We start from the raw sequence: 21,852 nt of genomic DNA on the forward strand, positions 1-21,852 counted from the left end.
ATTTCAGGAATGAAGTAAATAACCAGGAAATAGAGAGAACACAAGCCTGTAAGCACACAAATGCAACGGCTTTACCTTTGGGGTCTTGGCAGAAGAAGGGAGAGGCGCTTGAGCTGGAGAAGCTTTACTTGAGGTCACAAAATCACCAGAGAGCACATCCAAGGCTGACAAATCCTCCACAGTGACCTGGAAAACGGAATGTTATCTTTCCTGAAAGTGATGCGCTGTGTTTTTTATATTCTTTGCCATCATTTTTTGCAGACAATTGGACCAGAACAGAGGTATTCCTTTCAAAGTTTCAACAATACAGACCGAGAACACTGCTGACGCCGACTACATGCGTTAGCCTTATTTTCTTGTAAAATCATGTGAAGTAACCTAAAGGTTTGGGCGTACCTTTGCAGAAGGAGCTGAGGAGCTGACGACAGGAGCCTGGACAGCAGGAGTCACAAAGTCTCCAGACAAAATGTCCAGAGCGTCCCCGGTGGAAATGGTCGGCTGTGGGAAGGAGGAGTGGAATAAGAACAAGCTTTGCACAATCTGTCAACCTGAAATACTTTTTCTTTTTTCTTTTTCAGGTCTCACCTCAGGTTTTGGAGCAGGCAGCTTGCTCATGTCTTCCACAGTGTACCTGTAGTTTGGATGAATGGAGTCTTCCCTTTCTCCAACACGCACAGCCTCCTCCTCCTTGTTTTTGGGCTCCTGTGAGATGGGAAGCGATAAGTATCTTCTCAGATCACTTTTTAAAAAATGGGCATAATTTCAAGCGATTTGTTTTCTTACTGAGACGATGTCCTCGGGTCTGAGTTCAGGCTCTTTGGGTTTTGGCACGTCTGCAGGGAGCAGGTCTCCAAGAGCACTGAGAGCACCCTGAGACATGGATCCACCCTGAAAGTTCAAAGAAATGATATAGAATTTATGTTTCACACACAGAAAAATCTAATTAGTGATAAATAATAGGAGGTAAAATGTTTGAGTGTAGAAAGTGTCTGACTGACCGTGGCCTTGCTGCCTGCTGGGGTTTTTGCAGGAGGAAGTGCGGACGATTCCACTTTCTGCAAAAAAAAAAAAAAAAAAAAAAAAAGCATAGTTGACTTCAAACAGCATGACACAAACTATATGTGAGTTTTCAGGATTATTTCAAGTCACCGAAAGCTGACAAAAACACGCAATTTCATTCTTATTTTTACACAGTCAAAGAAATTATGCAAAGAAAAATGAAGTACCACTGCAGCTGTCCATAAAGCGCAGACACACATGTTTGATTCATTATATATTCTGATTCTTTCTCTTGGCTCTCGGAGGAGGCGGAGGCTTTTCCTATCGCTCTCTCTCTTGCCTCTCCCCCTTCCCAGTCTGTCTCTGCTTGCTGCTAAACTTGGTCTCGTCTGTCTGATCGCTTGGCTTTGGATTTTTCGAACATATCAACACACCCACCATGGAACTGATCAGCTGGTCTCTCAACGCAATCGATGCGATCGTCGCAACAATGATTAAAGGTCTGATGTCAAAGATCAACGCCTGGGGCAAGTGGAGAGAGGTCATGGGCCTGGCGCCCCTGTCCTTTGGGGACATGGAAGACGTCTGTATATTCGGATTTATGATGGCAGGTCTGCTGCTGAGCGGCTTCTGCTGCAGCCTGAGCCTCTGGAGGATTAATAAGACCGCCACCATAAAGGACATCCAACGGCTGTTGGTCTTCACAAACAAGCGAGCAAAAGCTGAGGCTGACGAACTCAATCGCAAGATCGACGCTCTGATGGAGGTTCTGATCGATTTGACACATAAGTTGGACGTCATCGGCGAGAGGGTTAATGCAGCTGCTGCCTTAACGGCTGCGAACCAAGCGGTGGAAGGTCAAACGGCTCCTTCCACAGCAAACCAAGATACCAACTGATTGCATTTGGCGCCTCTCTGGAATTCTAAACAACACCCAAGGATTGCTTATCTATCTTCTCCCTCTCTCTCCCCCAATGCCACCTGCCTCGCCTCTGGACGGCTTCAGTCGGGCTCGTTTCCCCGGCGCAAGCTGGGACACAATGACGGAAACAACAGAGAAGAAGGACGGGCCGACTCGCACACACACACACTGGACTCATGAACTAAATCCACACACAGCACCCATCACCCCCCCGCCCCCGCTGATGGACAGTGGTGATGACCTGGAGCGCTGGAGGCTGCGACGGCTGATCTGCTGAACTTTAGCTAAACTGTCTTATGCCATTGCTGTGTTTGTGTGTGGGTCTGTTTTTTTTTTGTTTTTTGTTTTGGTCTCTAATCATGACTCCCTTTGGAACCGTGATCTGAAATGATGTACTTTTTTTTTTTTTTTTTATCCCCCCAGTCTTGATTTTGTCTCAAAGACAGGGTGCCACAAATGGCTGCCTTGGTGTCTCTTCACTGCAGCAAATTCCTCGTCTGGAGAACTGTACTTGCAAATAAAATCTGATTCTGATTCAGATTCAAGATCTCTATAGAGCACATATACCTTAAAAAAAAAATGTAACTGACAGCCTGCAGCAGACAATAACGGAAAAACTGTGGTCATTTTAATTATGACAAAGAAAATAGTGATAACTTGTTGAAAATGCGTGCCACATATTATATATTCTAAGCAAAAATTAAAGAAACTGCAAGAAAATCCTCCCAAAACTTTTATTTCGCCAAAATGCAGTCCCGTTTAAAACATATTGGTTGCATTTATTACACTTCCACTAACACTGAATAAAATAACTAAATAACCAACAATTTAGAAATGTATTAAGTTGTTATTTTGTCTCAGATATTGAAGACACTACTGGCAAGTCAGACTAATGGCTTTACATTTTAAAATCATTACCTTATTGGCAGCTATTATGTTTAAATCTTGACCATTTTAAATTACAGGAGCAAAAACATCTAAGATGTTTGAACGTCTGCCTGCAGCCAGCGGGGCTTAACATTAGCGGACAGCTGGAGTGAAGCGGATGTGGCGGCGCTGCAGCGTACCTTGGCAGTAGTAGACGTAAGTCCAGCCTCCAGAGAGAAGTCACCAGCCGCAGGAGTCTGAACTTTCTGTAACAGTTGTGACGGCAGAGAGTCAAAGGTCCGAGTCTCGTCTCACACAGTGACAACCTGAACATTGTGACTGATGCAGTGTGACCCTGTACCTGTACAGGAGGAGCAGGCGTGCAGACAGCAGGAACCGCTAAGGAGGCCGCAAAGTCTCCAGACAAAATATCCAGAGCCTCACCTGTACCCATGGTGGGCTGGACAGAAGGACATGTCGCAGGTAGTTTAGATAAATGACACACACCGGTACTATGTTAAACCCTTTGAAGTATTTTTTTGTTTTGTGTTTTCACCTCGGGTTTTGGAGCTGGCAGCTTCTCGAGGTCTTCTTTCTTAAACCTGTAGTCTGGGTGGATTGTGTCGTCTCGCTCTCCTACAAGCACGGCGTCCTTCTCCTTGTGTTTGTCCTCCTGTAGAAAGGATAAAAAAGGGCGACATTATCTCGTGTCTCAAACCCAAATCTGCCGAGAAGAAGAATCATGTACAGAGCAGTTTGTGAATCATACCGACACCATGTCTTCAGGTCTGAGTTTAGGAGATTCAGGTTTTGGGACATCTGCTGGCAACAAGTCACTAAGAGCGCTGACAGCATCCAGAGACACAGAGGGATTCTGAGGAGGGAGGGGGGATGTTAATAATCTGATCTAATCCACCATGTATTGCATTCTGATAAAAAAAAAAAGGACAAAGTCACTTTATTCACCTTGATTTTCTTTTCGGTAGGTGGAGTTTTCTGGAAGAATATCACACAATGAAGACAATGTTTAACTAGTAGATAATAATCATATCAAAATCTGATAAAGTAAATTTGATAATTTTAAAATAATGTATTTAAGTCACATTTGTGAATATTTTAATGCAGGAATGTGAACATTAAAGGCAGCACTAAATGAACAGACCTTGAACGGAGTGGCTGTGATTCCAGCTAAATTCCCAGAGGCCTTCTCGATCTTCGGCTTCTTATCAGCGGGAGGGTTGGAATAGTTAGTTGGACCAGTGGAGACAGTGCAGGCACTCTCGACATTTTCCTGTTTGAGAAGAATTTATGTTGGAAGAATGAAGAATGGAAAAGTGTCGGCGTTAACACTGAGCTCATGGCCGATGCAAACAGATGTGAAGGGGAAAAAAAAAGTATTTCAGCACTGAAATGTGAAGAAGATAAATAAACGACTAGGTGCTACATGCTTGAAGACTGACCTTAGGCTGGGGGGGTCCAGGCGGGGCAGAGGACGACATGAAACCGGCTGAAAGAGAGTCCAGGGCCTCGTCTGTGCTCAGTGGTTTCTGAGAAGCACAAGAGACCGAGTGTCACCGGATAAGAACAGATAAAAACCCAAATCCCATCACATCCGACTGACTCACACAGCTTCAGCTCAAATTCCACAAACAGCCACTCAACCCTCCACTAGAGGGCACGACTGACTACATCAAAAGAAAACAAAAGGGCAAAATAATACAAACCAGACTGCATGTACCAACAGAGGAGGAAAAGTACAGACACACCCTTTGCATTCCAAGACCAACTAAAACCCACAAATAAACTCTTATAAAAGACACAAATCACAGAGGAAATCCTACTGAATCAGCAGAAAACACGACTAAGATAAAAAACTGCAGCCGAACTCACACAGGAAGAAGGTTTTCTGTGCGGAGAGGAGACGGGGAGAGAGCCAACTAAAGACGCCTCCTCGGCGACAAGATGACAGAGAGGGAGTGGGCAGTGATGCAGATGTGGGTGTGTTGCGGGTGAGTAAATAACTCTCTATGTGCGGAAGATGTCAAAGTGTGGCGTAACGAATGAATCCCTACGTGCATTTGCGAGTGTGTCTGCGAGCAAGTTTGTGGTCCAACGGGAGACGACGAGCTCAAACGGAGAAGGTGGGTCAAATCAGGCAACGTTTGCTGAGGCAACACCCACCAGAGCAATGCAACATTCCCCTCTCTAGAGGAACCAGCACACCAAAAAGTGGAAACAGTGCCCTCCTGCATGTGTGTCTAACATCAGCTCATCTGATTGCATGTTTGAAAGAAGTTTTGTAAGGAGTGAGTGTCTGGATCACAGAGGCTGCAGCTCCTCCGTGGATGGCTTTACTCACCGGAACTTCCTGGGGCTTCCAATCTGCAGGAGGTGGGCCCTAGAGCAGAAACATAATGCAATCAGGTTGGGGTGAAAACATTCATTTATAGTAAAAAGTGATGGAAGAACAGGTGCTCAACTTTAATCTTAGATTATTTTTTTTTTTAAATGATGAAATCTATTTAATATTTGGTTCAGGTTAAAAGACATTCATCAATATATAATATTTTGCACCACAAAAACAATTGAAACTCTTTTCCCCAAAATTGCTTGAAAGTGATATTTAGATTGTCTAAAATCAGGCTTTTTTGGAAAACATTCACATTTCCGTTAAAATGCATGACATGCGAAGGCCTGGGCCTTTATGTCTCACTCAGGTGTGCAAAAGCTCATCCTTTACTCAAACCACTCAACGTGAACATTTCATTAAGACTACCAACTCACAGAACGAAGCAGTCACTACGAGAGAGGATATCGACGACTATCAGAGGGCGTTAGGAGGCTCAAACTGACCATATCTCCCAATCTGTAGCCCGGAGGCAGCGTATCCTCCCTCTCTCCACAACGCACAGCCTCCTCGGATGTGACGCCGCTCTGCCACACATGCACCACACGGTTAAACATGCCACATCCATGCAGCTCAGTGAGTTAACCGTCTGCACTTCCATGCACTACGCGGCTACGCTGTACCTCTTTGACCTCCGGCCCTGTGTATACAGGCTCCGGGCGTACGACAGTGTCGGCTGAGGGGAGGATGTTGGCCAAGGCATCGAAAGGATCCGCGTCAGGCGCCTGCACATGCAACACAACTCAGCACACTGGTGCAGGCAGCATGCATTTATGGAGTAAAATTCCAAAGACTTTACCTGTTTGCCTCCAGCTGCTGCAGAAGGAACCTCCACCTGCACCTGAAACACAAGTCCAGAGTCAAACACCCAGCGCGCTGTTGAAGGTAGAGCATTTCAACTCCCGTTACACGGTGAATAAATCAAAAATAAAGTCAAGGAAATGCTTAATACCTTTCTAAGTGTAAAGAAAATAAAAAGTATTTTACATCAACAAAAATAAACCTTGTCCAAGTCCAAAAGCCATCTTCTCAGTACACAAATGAAATATTCAATCCGAAGAGCCGATCCGTCGGTTTTCTCCACAGGAAAAGCAACAGTCTCCCACATATTTGGTCCCATAAAGCTCTACCTTTGTTTGCGTTGGTGTCGCTTTGTCTTTCTTCTCCAACAGAGATGCGGATGTTAAAGGAGTTTTAGCTTTATTCGCATCGGCTTTGACTGTAGTGCCAGCAAGCAAGCTCTAAAACACAATGAATTTACATCACAAATTTAATAATAAAGCCCAGGAAACAAGTGAAAAACAGGAAATGGAGAAGCCCACTCCAGCGGTAGCAATCCTCCACCAGCTCAATGACATTCACTTCGATGTGTTGGCGGGTGTTGAGCAACGAAATGAGCAAACTTCAAAGCTCTCCTCGTCTCTTGTTTTCTCTCACTGACTCACACGTATGATGTACGTGGCGTCAATGGACAGCATGAGTAAATACAGCAAGAGCAGGCATGCTGAGCAAGGGCTTGTGCAGCGAGGAATAAAAAGGACTTTGTCTCCGGAGGAAGGGTTGTTTCCAAAGCATGAAGAAAACCGCAATGATGGGTTTTATAAGAAAGCTCCGAGAGAGATCTTCAAAGGATGCATTTGAGCGTTCTCATAGAAGGAAAAAAAAAAAGGGGGATCCCTTTACGGAGACACCTCGAGCGAGTCATGCAGGCCACAGTGATCAGACGAGCCCGCTGTGGTGGAGTCTACCTTAGCGGAGAGTTGGGGAGACCCTTTAGTTTGTGCCACTGTGGTGCCAGAAGCAGTGGTTCTCCCAGATGTTCCACTGAGAGCAGAAGGAACCGCGGTTGGAGCTTTGACTTGGGACACAGGCGCCGTCTACAAACACGCAGCCAGTGATTACTCAGGAAGAAAAAGAATTAAAGTTTCCCAACTCTAAAGTCACCAGAAAATTAAAATAAATAAATAAATAAATAAATATCGCATGTCTTCAGTAATACAAAAAGACTCAGTGAAAACAAAGAAAAGATCGAGAGTTTGGAGGATATGAATTCTCAGTGAATGAATGACACCCAACCCATCCACTAACCATCTTTGATAAGCAAACTGCACCAAACCTGTCAAAAGGCTTTGATTTCTAAGAAACACAGCTCCATTTATGCATTACTACATTATTGACAAAATATTTTCCCTTAATATATCAAATATCTCATTACACTATTATCATGTTATTACATTTTTGATTTATGAAACTGAAAATGTCCAAAATTTTTGACATTATTGGCAAGTATTACATTACTGGTTGTTAGAAGGCACCAAAGCTTTTTCAAAAAAAAAAAAATATATACAAACCACCTTTTAGAAACACAGTTTCATTTCAACCTCAATACAAAACCTGCTGCTGCAGCTAAGGACATGAGAAACATTGACAGGCAACAGATGAAAAGAACAACTCCATAAATCATCATCAAGAGCATCTGCAAGACATGAAGAAGTGGCAGGCCAGTTGATTTCAAAGAGCGGCTCCTTGGAGAAAGCAAGAGGGGAAAGCATGCGGATCAGACGCTGTTTTTTCCAGGAAGACTTGTTTCATTTTAACTTTTGAGAACGGATCATGATGAAACAAATGGTGAAGGGCAAAAGTATTGATCGAAACAAACGGAAATGATACATTGAGCAATAGAGGAAAATTGAACATGGAATATCTTACATTACTGAAGCTGCTCACTGCTACTTGGCCTTGATGACGTCTTTACCTTTGACATATATCTAAGATCTCGCACCGCTGCTAGTGACATGTCAGTAACAGCAGCACCGGCCTGCGCAGCGTTAGTCTACAACCAAAGAGCGCAAGCTTAAAGAACGTCACAAGAGAAGTTACTGCATGTCGTCGTCAGCTTCCTCGGGCCGTGAAGAGCTTTCCTCTCAAGCAAGACGACGCAGCAGCTCGTTAATGTGACGCAGCAAGCGTTCGAACTTTGACCCACGGGAAGGGTCAAGACAGGTGGCAGGATGAGCCAAAGAGACGGGGTGCACGGAGGATGAAGGCAGTGGAGAGGAAGAGGAGGAGGAGGAGCCCCGGGACGTGCACACAGCGGCAGCGTTGTGACATGAAGGAAAGCAGTGATTCGTGTTTCACCCAGAGGCCTGAAGCGCCCACCACTCCCGTTCAGACATACGGAGTCCGTCTACCTCCGCTCCAGCTGTGGCGCTTCCTCCCACCGTCACGCCACGGCCGGCGGATCCACCTGTCGCCGCGGTAACCTCTCCAGGCTTTGTAGCCATGGCACTTCCTGAGGATGAAGTCTGCAACGCACCAGGAGAACCGGATCATCTTCAGCTTTGGACGCTCGCACCAAGTGTGGCCACCACAATATGCAACGCCATGAGAGAAGGTCAAAAGGTCAATCCTGGGATTTTACCACATGAAGGTTCATCCCACAAGAGGAGCAGCTTGTGTTTTATGCAGGAAACTACACCACTCAGTGAAACTGCTGGATCACATCCGCACTCTCTGTTCCTTATAAACTTTTCTCCTACACGTTGATACTCATCTCAATTCTCCATTTTTTTCACGATGTCACATGTAAACATAAATGATCGCATCACTTTTTGCTGACTGAGGTATTTTTGCAGCAATCGTCTCCTCGAAATTAGTGCAGAGCAGTTGTGCAGGCAAACTTACTTTTCTATGGTTGAATGAATCCATATTGCACAGTGAAGCAGCTAATAAACCTGGAAGACAGCTAAAACCTCTGTGGTTGGCTTTACTTGGACATCAGATGTTTATTCAGAGTTCCACGAAGCAAATTTCATGCCAGTCACTATGACAGTATCTCTGCACGATAAGATGCAATGATTTATCAGATAAGCACATGTAGTTTGATAGTGATGAAAAGAAAAAGAAAATAACCCAGTGACTCGATTCAACCGAAAACTTTCCCAGCTGGAAACCTTTTGAGTTGCGTCTCATGATTCTCCTTTGTCTATTGTCTATTGTCATAGTTTTAAGAAACCTGTAGAAACTTCACAGGTCTTTAAATTCTGATGCTACGATGCTGGAATGTATGTTCAAATTGGAAAACAAGTAGAAAAATTATATAAATGGAGGGTTAATCCTAATCGTGAGCAGTGTTTATAACTCGCATACGGCTCCATGGCGGCTGAACCCTGCTCTGGAGGAGTCAGCCATGAGGAATGCAGAGGGTCAAACAGGTCAGATGCTAACCAGAGGCTCTTATGGCTGAAGATTAATGACTGTTTAATGTGAGCTGAGTTTATAAAAAGCCAGGATTAAACGTAAATCAGCACCATTCAATAACCTAGTATCTATTTTTGCATACATGTTATGACGTATCCTGCAAAAGTCGACCTCCACAAGCAGTGTTTTGTATTTACTATTCTTCTGAAAGTGTGTGTGGGAGTAAAGAAAACAACATTGACAATCAGTCTCTTAGAAAGTATTGACGGTTTAACACGAGGAGAGACGTGCATGTTGGATGGTAGTCGGCAGAACTGTTCAGTTAAAAACCAGACCATCCATAATTTTATGGTTTAGACTTTTTCTGTCCACATAATACCACAATACATTTAATGTTCTCACCCTTCATCTAGAAATAAATCCAATAAACAAGAAAAATAAACAGGGGCACCTGCTTTGATCCATTGTTCCAGAGGTCTTTCTATAGGTTAAACTGGGTGTTGTCTCTCTTTTTGATTGAATGGAAGGAAAAGGGACATTTTCTTTTAAGTGCTACCGAGCACACATCTCACTAGATTCCTGCTGCTCAACTTAAAGGATATTTTCGCAAGCAAAAGCAGTGTTTTACTGGAACAGGAAGGTGTGCAACAACAACACCGAGCGTAGTTAAGATAATGGGGGGGGTCAGGGGTCAGACCGACATGGGAAGTAGAGGAGTTTCTCCAGAAGGCTGGGACGGCGGTGAAAAGTGAGTGGAAGTGTTGCAGAGAACATGCACTACCTCGAATTGTGCAGGCTTCACGGTGGAGACCTGAGCTGCCGGTTTGGGTGTGGCCTGGCCGGGCTGCGACTGCAAGAGAGAGAGAGAGAGAGAGAGAGAGTAAGACGGAGGTGTTAGACGTGAGGCAGCCATTAAAAAACCAACGTCACGTTTTAGAAGACACAGAACAACAGCTCCATTCCACAAGACCAAACAATCACGCTAAGATTTTCTCAAAAGGAGACAAAAATTCACAAATTTTCATGATGCAACAACAATACTGTCCTGAGCCAGATGAGACCGAGAGACATGCCTCAAAATGCTAATAAACACATCGAGCATGCTGGGCTCACGGCTGAAGGGAGTGGCTGTTTTATTGACAACAGAGATCAAAGACAAAGGAATAAAACTGATGTGACGTTTTCATCGAAGCAGCTAGAACCAGAAACAGCTATTTTACCTTCCACTATCAGCTGAGAAAACAGCGGTCAATTGATGCAATCCTCCCCAAATAAACTCACAGACGTCAGGTGTGAACTCACAGGGCTAAGATCCAGTCATTTCTCATGCTCTCATGTAAGCAGCAGTGGTGTCCACACACTTCCTCAAATAGGCAATATAATCCAAACACTGGCACTGCTGCTGAGACCTTTGACTCTGATTTCCTCTTGAAAAGCTCTTCTGAGATAACCTTTGAGGGAGGAGAGTGCAAAAAAAAATGTGCAAAAAAGATATTTACCATAGAATGACAGATTGCTATTTAATTTTATTTCAGCTCATAAAGTAATCCATCCTTTAGTTTTTATATTATCTGTATCCGTAAAATGTCAGATTAATGTTGAATATCATAAAACTAATAGAAAAACTGTATCAACACAGCTCTGTGTGATGAGATGACAGGGCCTTACACCGGAGAGGAACCTGAAGCAGAGTGTGTGACCTCCCCCACAGACACACAGCCCCCTCTGCTCTCATTCCCCACATACTTTGTCTCAAGCCAAGTAATCACTTGCTGGATATTCACCAATCATTACACCATTGCTGTTACGCTTCTGTACTCAAGCTTGTTCCACTAAGGGTAGAACTTCTTTCTTTCAATCAAGGGTTCACAGAAGGAAAAGGGCTCCACTTTATAAGGAACTAAAATGACATCTGTAAGTAAAATAAATGCCTTTCAATCAATTTCTGTCCTATTTCTATTAGAGAATCGCTCAACATTTTTTTGGCACACACAGCAGCTGTGTGCAGCAGAGCCCAGCCCAGCCCACTGCAGAGCGGCGCCTCCACCCTGACACGTTACCTGCTTGTACCAGACGGCCGCCGCCTTCACATCAGAACCAACCCCGCCCGATAGTAAAGATTGGTGTGTTCAGACGATAAAATGGATGATGAGATATAAAAGCATGAGCCGGTAGCAATCACACAGTAAAAAAATAAAAAGGCTTGTCGACTGAGAATTATGAGAGCTTGGAGCCGCTGCAGCGCCGTCAGTGAGGGAACCTGTTGAGCCAGACTGCGTTTCTGCAAAACTGACAGGAAGGAGAGTGAAGACTAAAAAGTGAGGAAAGTGAAATAAAAACTGTGGGTGAGCGCAGTGAGACGAATCAGACAAATCTGCAATCTGAGACTTCAGATTTAGAAATGGCTGCATGCAGCACAGCGACAGGTTGCATCACAAACTGCTGTTACATTCAACAGAAACACGGTCTGGACCCAGCCCTCTCCGCACCGAGCGTTTCCTCCGGTTTCACTTCACCTCTGAACTTCCTGGAATTATAACAGGCCCACTCAGTTCATTCTGCTCCTACAACACGCCCAATCATCAGATTTAGGCATCTTTACATAAATTGTTCCCCGCTTGTGTTTCACATTAGCTGAGCGACACAGAGTCGTCACATCTGAAACAATCAGAGAGACGGAGAGGAAGTGGCATAGAGGAGGAAGTGAGATCACAGCATCTCCTGCAGAAAGGAAATCATGTCGTTACTGAGATGAATATTGATGGTGACAAAGCTAGAATGATCACATCATGAGTGCATCAAACCACTGCCACCCGGCAAAACACATGCAGCAGACGGAAAGACATTTCTTACAGCGGCAAAGAGATGTCAAGATCCATGCTGCTGACGCTGACCTTCCTCGTCAGTTATGGAAGATTGTGGCAGGATTTCTGAAATAACTGGTGCGTTATGGGCACGTGTTTAGGGAGATAACGATTCTGAACTCTGACCTCTTCTATCTAATCAGGTTACGCTCAAGTCCAAGTAAAGACATCAATTTAAAGACTGATACCTCCATGTTGTAGATACAATATATTGACTGATATCAGGTTAGAATGACCTTATCACCACAAACATAAGTACACAAACATCCAGTGTTTTCCCTCAGAAAGTGTTTTAATGGACTAAGATTTGACTTTTGACCGCAAAATGTCGTCTTTGTGTGAGTAAAGATATTGAATTCTGGAGAAACTGAATAAAATAAAGGGGGTGAAGCTTTAACTGTGGTTAGGGTTTTCAGTTTTTCTGACAACAATTGATCCTTAAAGTTTTCTAATTTGACACATTTCTTGGCACATTTTCTTTTGGCATGTTCCTCAGAGAGTTTCCAGGGTTTGGCTTCACTGCAATGTTTTGGCAGGTCAAAGGTCATTAAGGAAGTCCACAACCTTTGTAAGAGTTAATCTGGGGATAGCTAAGGGGGAAAAAAATACATTGTGGAAAATTTAATAAAATAACATAAAAGGAACAGGTTTGTAATGTAAATAAAACACCTCCTGATGTGTATTTTTCCAAATTGAACATCAAGCAAATAACCAGAAGTTGTGGTCATTAGAAGAGTAACGTTGAAAATCTTGATGATGACGCATCGAGAAACTGGATCTGACTGATCATCACGGAGTTATAAATAGCATAGCATATTAATGTTGGCACATTAGCTCAATGTTTGGCGTCCTCCTGCTGAAGTCTGGTATTCAGCATCTGAGTCAACGTTATCTGTAATAAAAGTATTTTTGTATTTAAATTACATTAGATTAGAGCTGTGGAGGTAGCTGCAGTATTTCTCTCCTTTCAGCCTCCAGCATCATTACAACAATCACATCAATATCGGTATAAATTATACAATTACTTGCTTTGAAGTTTACTCACAAATATTAGAGATGGCACGGTAATTTTCTGGAAAACCCAAATCTGCTATATTTTGAACGCCTCTTTAATAGTAACTGAACTGGTTGATATTACAGGAAGTTAACCCAGAGGATTTGTTGACTCATTGCTATTTAGTCATATGAAAGGAGTCCACTGAGGAAAAACACGCAAGCACGGGACCTATAAGAGCGTGCTTTGTTGTTGTTTTTTTTGTTTTGTTTTTTGCACTCTGACCTCTCTGAAGCAAGTCATGATTTGAAGCGCGAGGTCCATACATATGTGTTTGCATTCATGTCAGTCAGGAAGGATTCTGCTTTAAAAATATGAACCTAGGAGACAAACATCATGGCTTCCCCTCCAGGCTCCGTCTGACATCTGAAGACGTTGCACAATTAAGCCAGCTGAGCAAAGACAGGTTAAGCTGCACACGTCAACATGTCAACAAACACACCGTTTATCAGAGCCACAATTAACTTAAGGAAACTGCACGGAAGGGTTGATGCTAGCAGAATAAAAAATTATTCATGCGGTCGAAATAAAATAGATCATACATGGTAAGCGTGATCGACTTCGATTAATTCGTCATCTAAGAACACCTTTAAAAAAAAAAAAAAGAGCATCACAATGTTATATATTTCAGTTTATAGGATTCAAACTGAGTTATTGATTCAAGAACTTGAACGGTCATAATTGCAGAGTTTTGCTTCGTACTTCAAAAGTCAAAGCAGAAGTTTTGTGTCACCCGACAAAGACTGCATGTGCTGCTCACCTGAGAGCCGCCCACTACGCAACCTTTCTGTCTGCTGACTCTAAACTGCTGCATTCCTGCATTCCTGGTGTCACCTGTCCTGCAGCAGCTCACAGATAACAGACTGTGCATCCTCACACACACACACTGCAAACACCACACACCAACATGACAAGAATAACTCACACGATGCCAATCCTCCTGCCACTTTGATTTAAAGCAGCAGTTTATCGAGTCAGACTGAGGTCGTGCAACATTTATTTTTTCCAACAAGTGAGATATATAAGTCTAAATGCAATAAACTTGTGTTCAAAGTAAAACATTGATGCAACACATAAAACAAAACAGCTCTCCATTCATGTTCATAAAAGATGAACAAAGGCTGAGCAAGAGTTGAATTTTTGAAATCCCTGTTGCTACGACTCCAAAACAAGACATTTTTAGCCCAGAAACAGTCCCTGCAGCAGGGAATATGGTTTCTAACTTCAGCCATAAACACAGAAGTTTTCTCACCAACTGACAAAACCATGAACTCAATTGTTGTGGACTGTGCAAACAGGAACACCTCACATTGCGATTTAAATCCCGTTCTCAATACCATCGTTTAGAATCTGTGTTTTTACTGACGCTGTGCCAACGTTGAGTCATTTCTGCATCTCGTGATGTGATCTTGTTAAACTGCACCGTGAGGCGTTCCTTCAGTCCTTCACACAGACACAATTAAAAGGGTGCAGACAATACAAACAGCAATCTCAGGGGTACCTGGAGGAAACTCTGCTTGTGCTGTGGAAGACGCCGGTACCTGACCTGTATCTGTTTTATAGAAGACACATTGAGGCTGTCAAACACACCATCGACTCATTTTATTACAGTAATTCTAATAAAAAGAGGCATGCATGCATCTGGCCAGAGAGACATTATTGCTTCACATTCTCTAGCACCAGTTGACCATCATTTATGAAACAAATACTTCATATGAGTATTGGTGTAAGACTAAACCATGCTGCCCAACGGTCAGTTTTCAGGACATCACTTCACCGTGTGGAAGACAGAAGATGCTCACATACAATCACACATTGTACTATAAACCACAGCGACTCATCACCCGCAACGGTAACCAGGGAGGTAAACAGTGACTGACTGACCAGCTGGGAACAGGACACCCATATCAACGTGTTTCTGGTACTGAGTTGGAAAAAGCTCAAGTGAGTGAAGTTAAAATAGACACATGGCTTTAAGATCTCAAGCACATGACTCCTGAGCCAACAGCAGTGCAGCGAAGCGGTGCGGGTAAGAGTGGCACAGTGCTGCCTGAAACCATTCACATCCACAGGAAGCTGTGTGTGTGTGCCTGTGATATCCTGTTTCAGTACTTGAATGGTAGCTGCATGTAGGTGGATCCTCGAAACCGTTGTCTGAATGATGGCTTTGCTTGTCGGACGGAAAGAAACAATGCGGCACATCCAGCAACAACTGTAGCAAGTCGATAGGCCTTGTTATGAAAAGTGATGACTAATGCTGCGCCCCACCCGACCGGCCCCAAACGCGCACATGTGAAAACGGCTGGAAACAGGCTGCTTGGTTAGTTATCCCCCTGCAGCTGCTTCAAAATAGCACTGGCAGGCTGCTCTGAAGGGCCGGCAGTGGTAATGTGGATCAACCGGGCTCAGAGGTGGAAATGACGAAAGCTGCTGTCGGTGTAACAAGGAAAGAACGTAGAGCAGGAGTGTTTAAAAAAAAAAAAAAAAGCCACGAGGCTACGCAACTCAGCAGAGGGGAAAAGAATTAATGGACGGAGGAGTTCAGACAGCTGGGCGAAGCTGACATGCTGCCTTTTATACTCTTTGTTACTGAAAGCTAACTTTACTGCGTGGCTTCTGGGCTGTGACCCAACATGCACTTTACCAGTCAGTCATACAGGGCAGACACAGGCACTCCTCTTGCACATTTTTTTTAGTATTTCTGCCACACTCGTCCATCAGTTTCACCTAATCATGAGTCCACTTTGACAGACACAAACCCGGACAGTAACAACTACAATCCAACCAAGATGATATATGCAAAGAAAAAAACTATGACAGGATTGTGTTTTTCAATAGTTATCCAGATTAAACCAAGTATTTACTGTTTACTTGGGTCTTATTTTGTTGTCACCCTAGCAACCTCTGTTTTCAGGCTTCAGAAGAGCAACAGCGACATTTCAGCGCTTTAGTGCCAGATTTTTTTTAAAACTCTGCCACCACAACAACACGGAGGATTGTGGTTAAATTAACAATAAGCTGCCGAACCTTGGATCTGACCACCCACTGTGCCGCTCAGCAGTCAGCCATTCAGCTGATCTGACAGGTATCAGTCAAACAGGAAGCAATTCCACAAGCAGAAACACCAAACAGCAGATATCCCCTCAATACGTACCATAAGTGTGACTGTGTGTCCCCTTTTTGTGTGTTGCTGCGTATAAGAGTAGCTCTCCCCACGTAGCTTCACTTCACAGATACTTTAATCCACACTGTGTGTCACCGATGCGTGCACGCACACACGCATGTAAACAGACACATAAACACACACGCACACACACACACCCAGCAGGGAAAAAACCTGGTGCTCCGCCCTCTTGGACTCAGCATAACAAGCCCTGCAGTGTTCAGGCTCCTCCTCTCCTCATCCAGCAGGCAGCAGAGCAGGCTCAGTCAGGCTGGGCGATCACACACACACACACACACACACACACACACACACAGTGACACGCCCACAGCTGCCACGAACACTAAACGAGCCAGCTTGAGAGAAACTTTGAGCCGAGGTAGGGCGGGATTCAATGAGGAAGTCACTTGTATTTTGATTACAGACACGACGGTCCGCATCAGGCAAAAACAGCTGGACTGTGAGGCAGGAGTGGATTTGCTTCAAAAGTGCTGTTTGGCAGAGTCTGGGTGTGCCTGCGAGACTCACTCCTCAGGAATCCAGATTGCACAGCCACTCCAACAACAAAGGCAGAGAGCATGAGTGTGGAAAGAAAAGAAGAGAGGGAGGGAGGACGTCACATGCAGACCGGACCACACCCAAAGAACAGCCAGCGCAGAGAAGTCGAAGCTGTCAGGAAATGAATGGTCAACATTTTCTTCCCCCCCCTAGGCCATCAAAGTAGGAGCAGGACAAAGGATCCGACAGGAAGCTTTACGTCTGGACAGCAGCCAGAGGTTATGAAAGATTTTCAGAGAAAACTTTCCCCTCTCTGCAAACTCATACACACCCAGCATGCACAGCACTGATGAGTTAAAGACATGCTAAAGTTAACCCAGAGGCTTTACACCTCAGACAGAGCACTCTACAAGACTAAAGATGTCAAAACATGCTAAGAGAGGAGGGCTTTGAAAAAGCAGCGCCCCCTTGTGTCCAAAATGAGTCTTAAATGAACACAAAGAGGATGTCTGTGTCATGTGGAACTACAGCAAACGCTTATTGTGTCTGTCAGCTGAAGTATCCGACTGTGGATTTGTGCTGAATGAACAAAAGGCTGGGACGAGTGTGTTTGTCGTGTTTGTTTAGTCTCCTCGCTCAAATGCAGCACATGAACTGAGATTTATTACAAATGTGTGTAGAAATAATTAATGGCTCTTCAAGCTGAATTTTTAGTTCTCATTGATGCCTCTGACCTGAATATGAACATGCTTACGAAAGCAAAATCCTCAACAGGTTGATGATTAACAAGCTGCGCTATCACCTCGAATGAAGATCAGCCTGAGTTAGGAATGAGCATGGTTGACATATTTCTATTTCCACAGAGCATGGCTGATCTCTAATCTGTCGCGATTTAAGGACGTTCACCTGAAAATAACTTTAAAAGGACAAACACGCAGAGCTCTGATCTCCTGAATGCGTTGTGTAATCACCTCCCCGACAGAGATATTTGTGCATGGGAAACTTCAAAATAAATCTCGCCCCATTAGAATTCCCAAACACAGAGCCTGTCTTCCACTTTTGTGCCTTTGACTGCATCAGTGTTTATGTGTCAGTGAGAGAGTGTTGGTATGTGAGAAAACATGCTTCTACTGGATCCAAGTGCTTTGCTTTAGTAGTCCTGGCAACACTTATCTTTGTTGACAACAAATGAACCGAGTCTGACCCACCCGTTCAGAGCGATCGGCCAATCGGAGCAGTGAGGAGGGAAACGCGAGGTTTCCAGGAGTTCAACAAGAAACTTAGCAGGTTTATGGTGTCGTATTTCTTCAGGTGGGTCTTTGGGAAAGGCTGACTATGTGCACTTTAATTCGAAGGAGCTAATATATAGAGGTTTAACTGGCAGACGAGTTTAGCCTGAAGGCCGAGGGTGAAAAAGTGTGTGAATCATGGTTGTTTGTCACTGAACAGAGGCTGTGATATATCTGCACTCAGCATGAACCTGGTATTTTGAAACTTGTAGAAAAGGAGAAGAATCAATGTTGTGCTCAGTCTGATGAAGTGTCAAATCTATGACAAGGGTAACCTGGAAAATCTGATGAAATACCAAGACAGTGGTTGGGAAATCAATTTAAAGGGCACGTTGGTGAAAGTGATGAAAATATACGAGCAGTCAAATTTCATTTCAAAGGGTCATCTGGGGTGTCAGGGAGATGCCTCTTCCCAACTGAAGGGTAAAACTAAAGAACCTTTTCTCATGTCAATGAGGTCAAATGTGGTTTCAGCTCATCCTCCCATCCAGACCAGCTCTGGGTTCAAGGATGACAGAAATTAAATTAACTGAGAATAAAGAAAACTTGTTTAAATGGTTTGTGTGAGTCTCATCCCTCACTTAAGTACCTTTCACTGAAAAATATTCAAAAAGAAGTGATCTAATCTGCATCAAATCACAATAAATTGACTAACTAACAGCATTAAACATTTACAGTGATGTATGTGTATTTATTGGCGGCAGGAAATATGGTAAATCAGCATGATTTAAAACCGGTAGGATCCAATATGGAGTCATTTTGAAGCTCCAGTCCAGCGTCACACTCAGATTTTTTTGTCTTTGGTATAATTAGGCTCACCTGTGCACTGGAGATTAGTTTCTTCCCTGAATTTTATTGATTGATTGAATTTTAACAAGTGTGACCTGCTCCTATCTAAATATGGATCTCTTCTACTTAAAACCTTCACCAATCTAACAAAGGTTTAGTCTTCTGCTTTAGTATGAAAAGCAAATAAGCATTCTGGTTCCAGTAATTTAAAGGTCATAATGGACATGTGACTGACTGCACAACAATCATTCAGTGTATCTATAATTTTATAAAACAAAAAAACAAACATTGGACAACAAATTATGGCTGCTGTTTAAAAAGTGGCCTCGTTGCCTGCCACACTTAAACTTATCTATAGACGTCCTTTCCTCTGCTGCACGTCTGTGTACTGTTTCTAAATTTAGCTCTGCACATATGCCCTTGCTTCATTAACCCACGCTTCATCCCACACCACAAAGGCCTGACTTTTACATAACTGAGTAAATGCTTGCAGGATAAATGAGTGCTGAGCCTCGTCAGCAATTTGAAAATAGCAACAATCAGACGGCTGCTAGCATGTCGTCACTGACTTCAGCTTACCAGCTTTTATGTGTTTATGAGAAGCACTACCAGGAGTCCCGATCGTAATATCACATTACCATTTCCAGTAAGTGCGAGGTGCCTGGCTCATCGTTACCGATCCTTCCACGTCCAGGACAAACATCATCTGGCTACAAACTTTCCACGAAGCGTGACTGATGTAAACAAAAATGAGCCCTGAGCGAGCGTGCCTCACTGATGCTTGTTTTCAGGTAAGCTCAGAAACCTGGGCGCATTCCCAGAGCTGCTTTTGTGAGACTGACGTGACAAAAAAAAATCTGTGAAAACCAGTCGGAGCTGAAGCCAAACTGACAGCGAGGTGGGAAATCTGACAGTGGAGTCACGACGGGAGCTGGGAAATAACACACGGCCTACCGAGGGGACAAAACATTCAATAACACATTCAACAGGAAATGAAGGGTTGATGTTTAGCTGAGCTGGATATGTATCAACAGAGCTCACAGGCTATTTACAATCGCATGTACACAGTGTGCTCTCCTGAACTCGCACAAGCACACACAGCCTGGAGGTGCAGAGCCACCGAATCAATATAGCTCATCCCCTTTCAGTCTGTTTTTAAAACACACAGTCATATATAACAGTACTTCGGATGCAGAACTTTTGCTCAACTGTCTTTGAGACTTTGAGATCCATACCCTGGATGACACCATGTCAGGGAACTGCACATGACACAGGTCCCAGGAGACAGTATCAAAAATATAGGGGAGGGAAACCCAAGGCCCGATTCGTCAGGACACACACACACACACACACATGTCTGATGTCAGACTCTGATTTGGAGCAGAGGCTCACTTCCTGGGAATTACACACCACCTTTTAATCATAGTCCATCAGTATTCCTGACTCTTTAAGAGTCAGACGGGGACATTTATTTTATGTTTTTATACCACGTTATTCACAACATGAAACAATTTGAAAGTTGTCTGGTATTATTGTGAGACTTGTGATTGCACAACAGTAGCTATAAAATAAAATGGAAGTTAAATTTTTGTTTTTCTTTTCCACATTGTGAAAACAATAAATTGAACATGAATATTTTGTGGGGAGTGTTTTCTTTTCAGTCTGGACCTGTGGTTATGTCTGTTTCGTAAATGATGATCCCCAGACGCTGCACCATTTCCAATAGGGTCATCTTGTTCCATGTATCAACAGGTGGAGAAAACACGCCTCATAAGAAAACTGCACACTAGTGAACACAAATATAAACACTGAGGGATATGAAGCACTTCCTCAAAGTTGAGCTATGAAATATAACCTTTAAACAAACACAAAAGTGTTTGGATAACGACTGGAACACAGTCTGCTTTCTATTCAAAAAAAAAAAAAAAATGAACGTCCACATTAGAAACAAATTGTAAACACATCATTTACCGACTGATGTCAGAAAGTTAGGTTCATTTTTGTTTGATTTTCAGTCTCCATCACCAGCATATGTGGCTATTTGTTTGTTAAATTCTTCATTATCTTCCCTTGATTCTTTCAAAATTACATCTGGATGCTGCATGGAGCTGATAGCAGTGTTTTGGGAGATGTGTTTGTAAATGAAAATAATGGCCTGGTGTGGCCAAGAACAACAATAAGGGAGCTGTGAGCTGTGAGCGCGAACCAGAAGTGAACCGGACACTGAAACAATGAGCTTATTTACCTTCATTACATTTAAGGAATACTGCACATTCAAGTGTGAGTTTAAAATAACACAAAAAGTGCTGAATGTATTAATAGAAAATGTTCTTCAGACATTAGAAGAACATTTAGATTTTGAAAACATTAAACCTGTTCCTTGAAAACTGACCTGCAGCCTTGTTTCAGTCTCAGCGCAATCTCCAAAAAACACCTGTCAAATGTCTAGAGTAAATAGTACAACATCACTCTGGATTTAATGACTGTATGTGACCGCAAGAAAACACAAACTACACTGACACGTTGTTTTAACTGTTTCTGACTTCATCTGTATTAATTATGCATGTTGAGTCGAGATATGCTTTTCTCTATAGACATTTCCTCTCAGTTAAGTGATAATGGTCGGGGCTGACTCACTGTCGGAGGAGGATAAGCATTGCAGCTCAGAGCTGAGAACACACAGCTGTAAGACAGCACGAACCCTCCCACTGAAACTCCCAGAGCTCTCTAAGCAATCCCCCTCCCAGATTTTTAAATGTCATCGCATACTGACTGAGAGCGCGGCTTAACACAGCTCTGA

General features: G+C 43.4%; 1 protein-coding gene across 14 annotated transcripts in view; it reads right to left on the reverse strand.

Annotated features, from left to right (window-relative positions):
• cast (calpastatin) overlaps positions 1-21,852 on the reverse strand; it is a 32,575-nt gene that overhangs the window by 4,224 nt on the left and 6,499 nt on the right. For 5 of the 14 annotated variants that reach the window (XM_030092424.1, XM_030092422.1, XM_030092421.1 and 2 more), the window contains 20 exons: positions 10,177-10,245; positions 8,387-8,500; positions 6,944-7,072; positions 6,326-6,436; positions 5,995-6,036; positions 5,819-5,920; positions 5,642-5,722; positions 5,148-5,186; positions 4,249-4,335; positions 3,951-4,079; positions 3,755-3,784; positions 3,558-3,662; positions 3,345-3,461; positions 3,150-3,248; positions 2,989-3,054; positions 999-1,055; positions 784-888; positions 586-702; positions 397-498; positions 76-186 (listed from right to left, as the gene is read on the reverse strand). In XM_030092424.1, the coding sequence (XP_029948284.1) occupies positions 76-186; positions 397-498; positions 586-702; positions 784-888; positions 999-1,055; positions 2,989-3,054; positions 3,150-3,248; positions 3,345-3,461; positions 3,558-3,662; positions 3,755-3,784; positions 3,951-4,079; positions 4,249-4,335; positions 5,148-5,186; positions 5,642-5,722; positions 5,819-5,920; positions 5,995-6,036; positions 6,326-6,436; positions 6,944-7,072; positions 8,387-8,500; positions 10,177-10,245 (1,812 nt within the window). Of the gene's footprint in view, positions 1-75; positions 187-396; positions 499-585; positions 703-783; positions 889-998; positions 1,056-2,988; positions 3,055-3,149; positions 3,249-3,344; positions 3,462-3,557; positions 3,663-3,754; positions 3,785-3,950; positions 4,080-4,248; positions 4,336-5,147; positions 5,187-5,641; positions 5,723-5,818; positions 5,921-5,994; positions 6,037-6,325; positions 6,437-6,943; positions 7,073-8,386; positions 8,501-10,176; positions 10,246-16,467; positions 16,611-21,852 lie in introns of those variants that run through there. The other 9 variants (XM_030092432.1, XM_030092430.1, XM_030092434.1 and 6 more) reach the window with 6 other exon arrangements.

This window comes from Salarias fasciatus, chromosome 5 (genome assembly GCF_902148845.1).
Source record: "Salarias fasciatus chromosome 5, fSalaFa1.1, whole genome shotgun sequence".
Lineage (NCBI taxonomy): Eukaryota > Metazoa > Chordata > Actinopteri > Blenniiformes > Blenniidae > Salarias > Salarias fasciatus.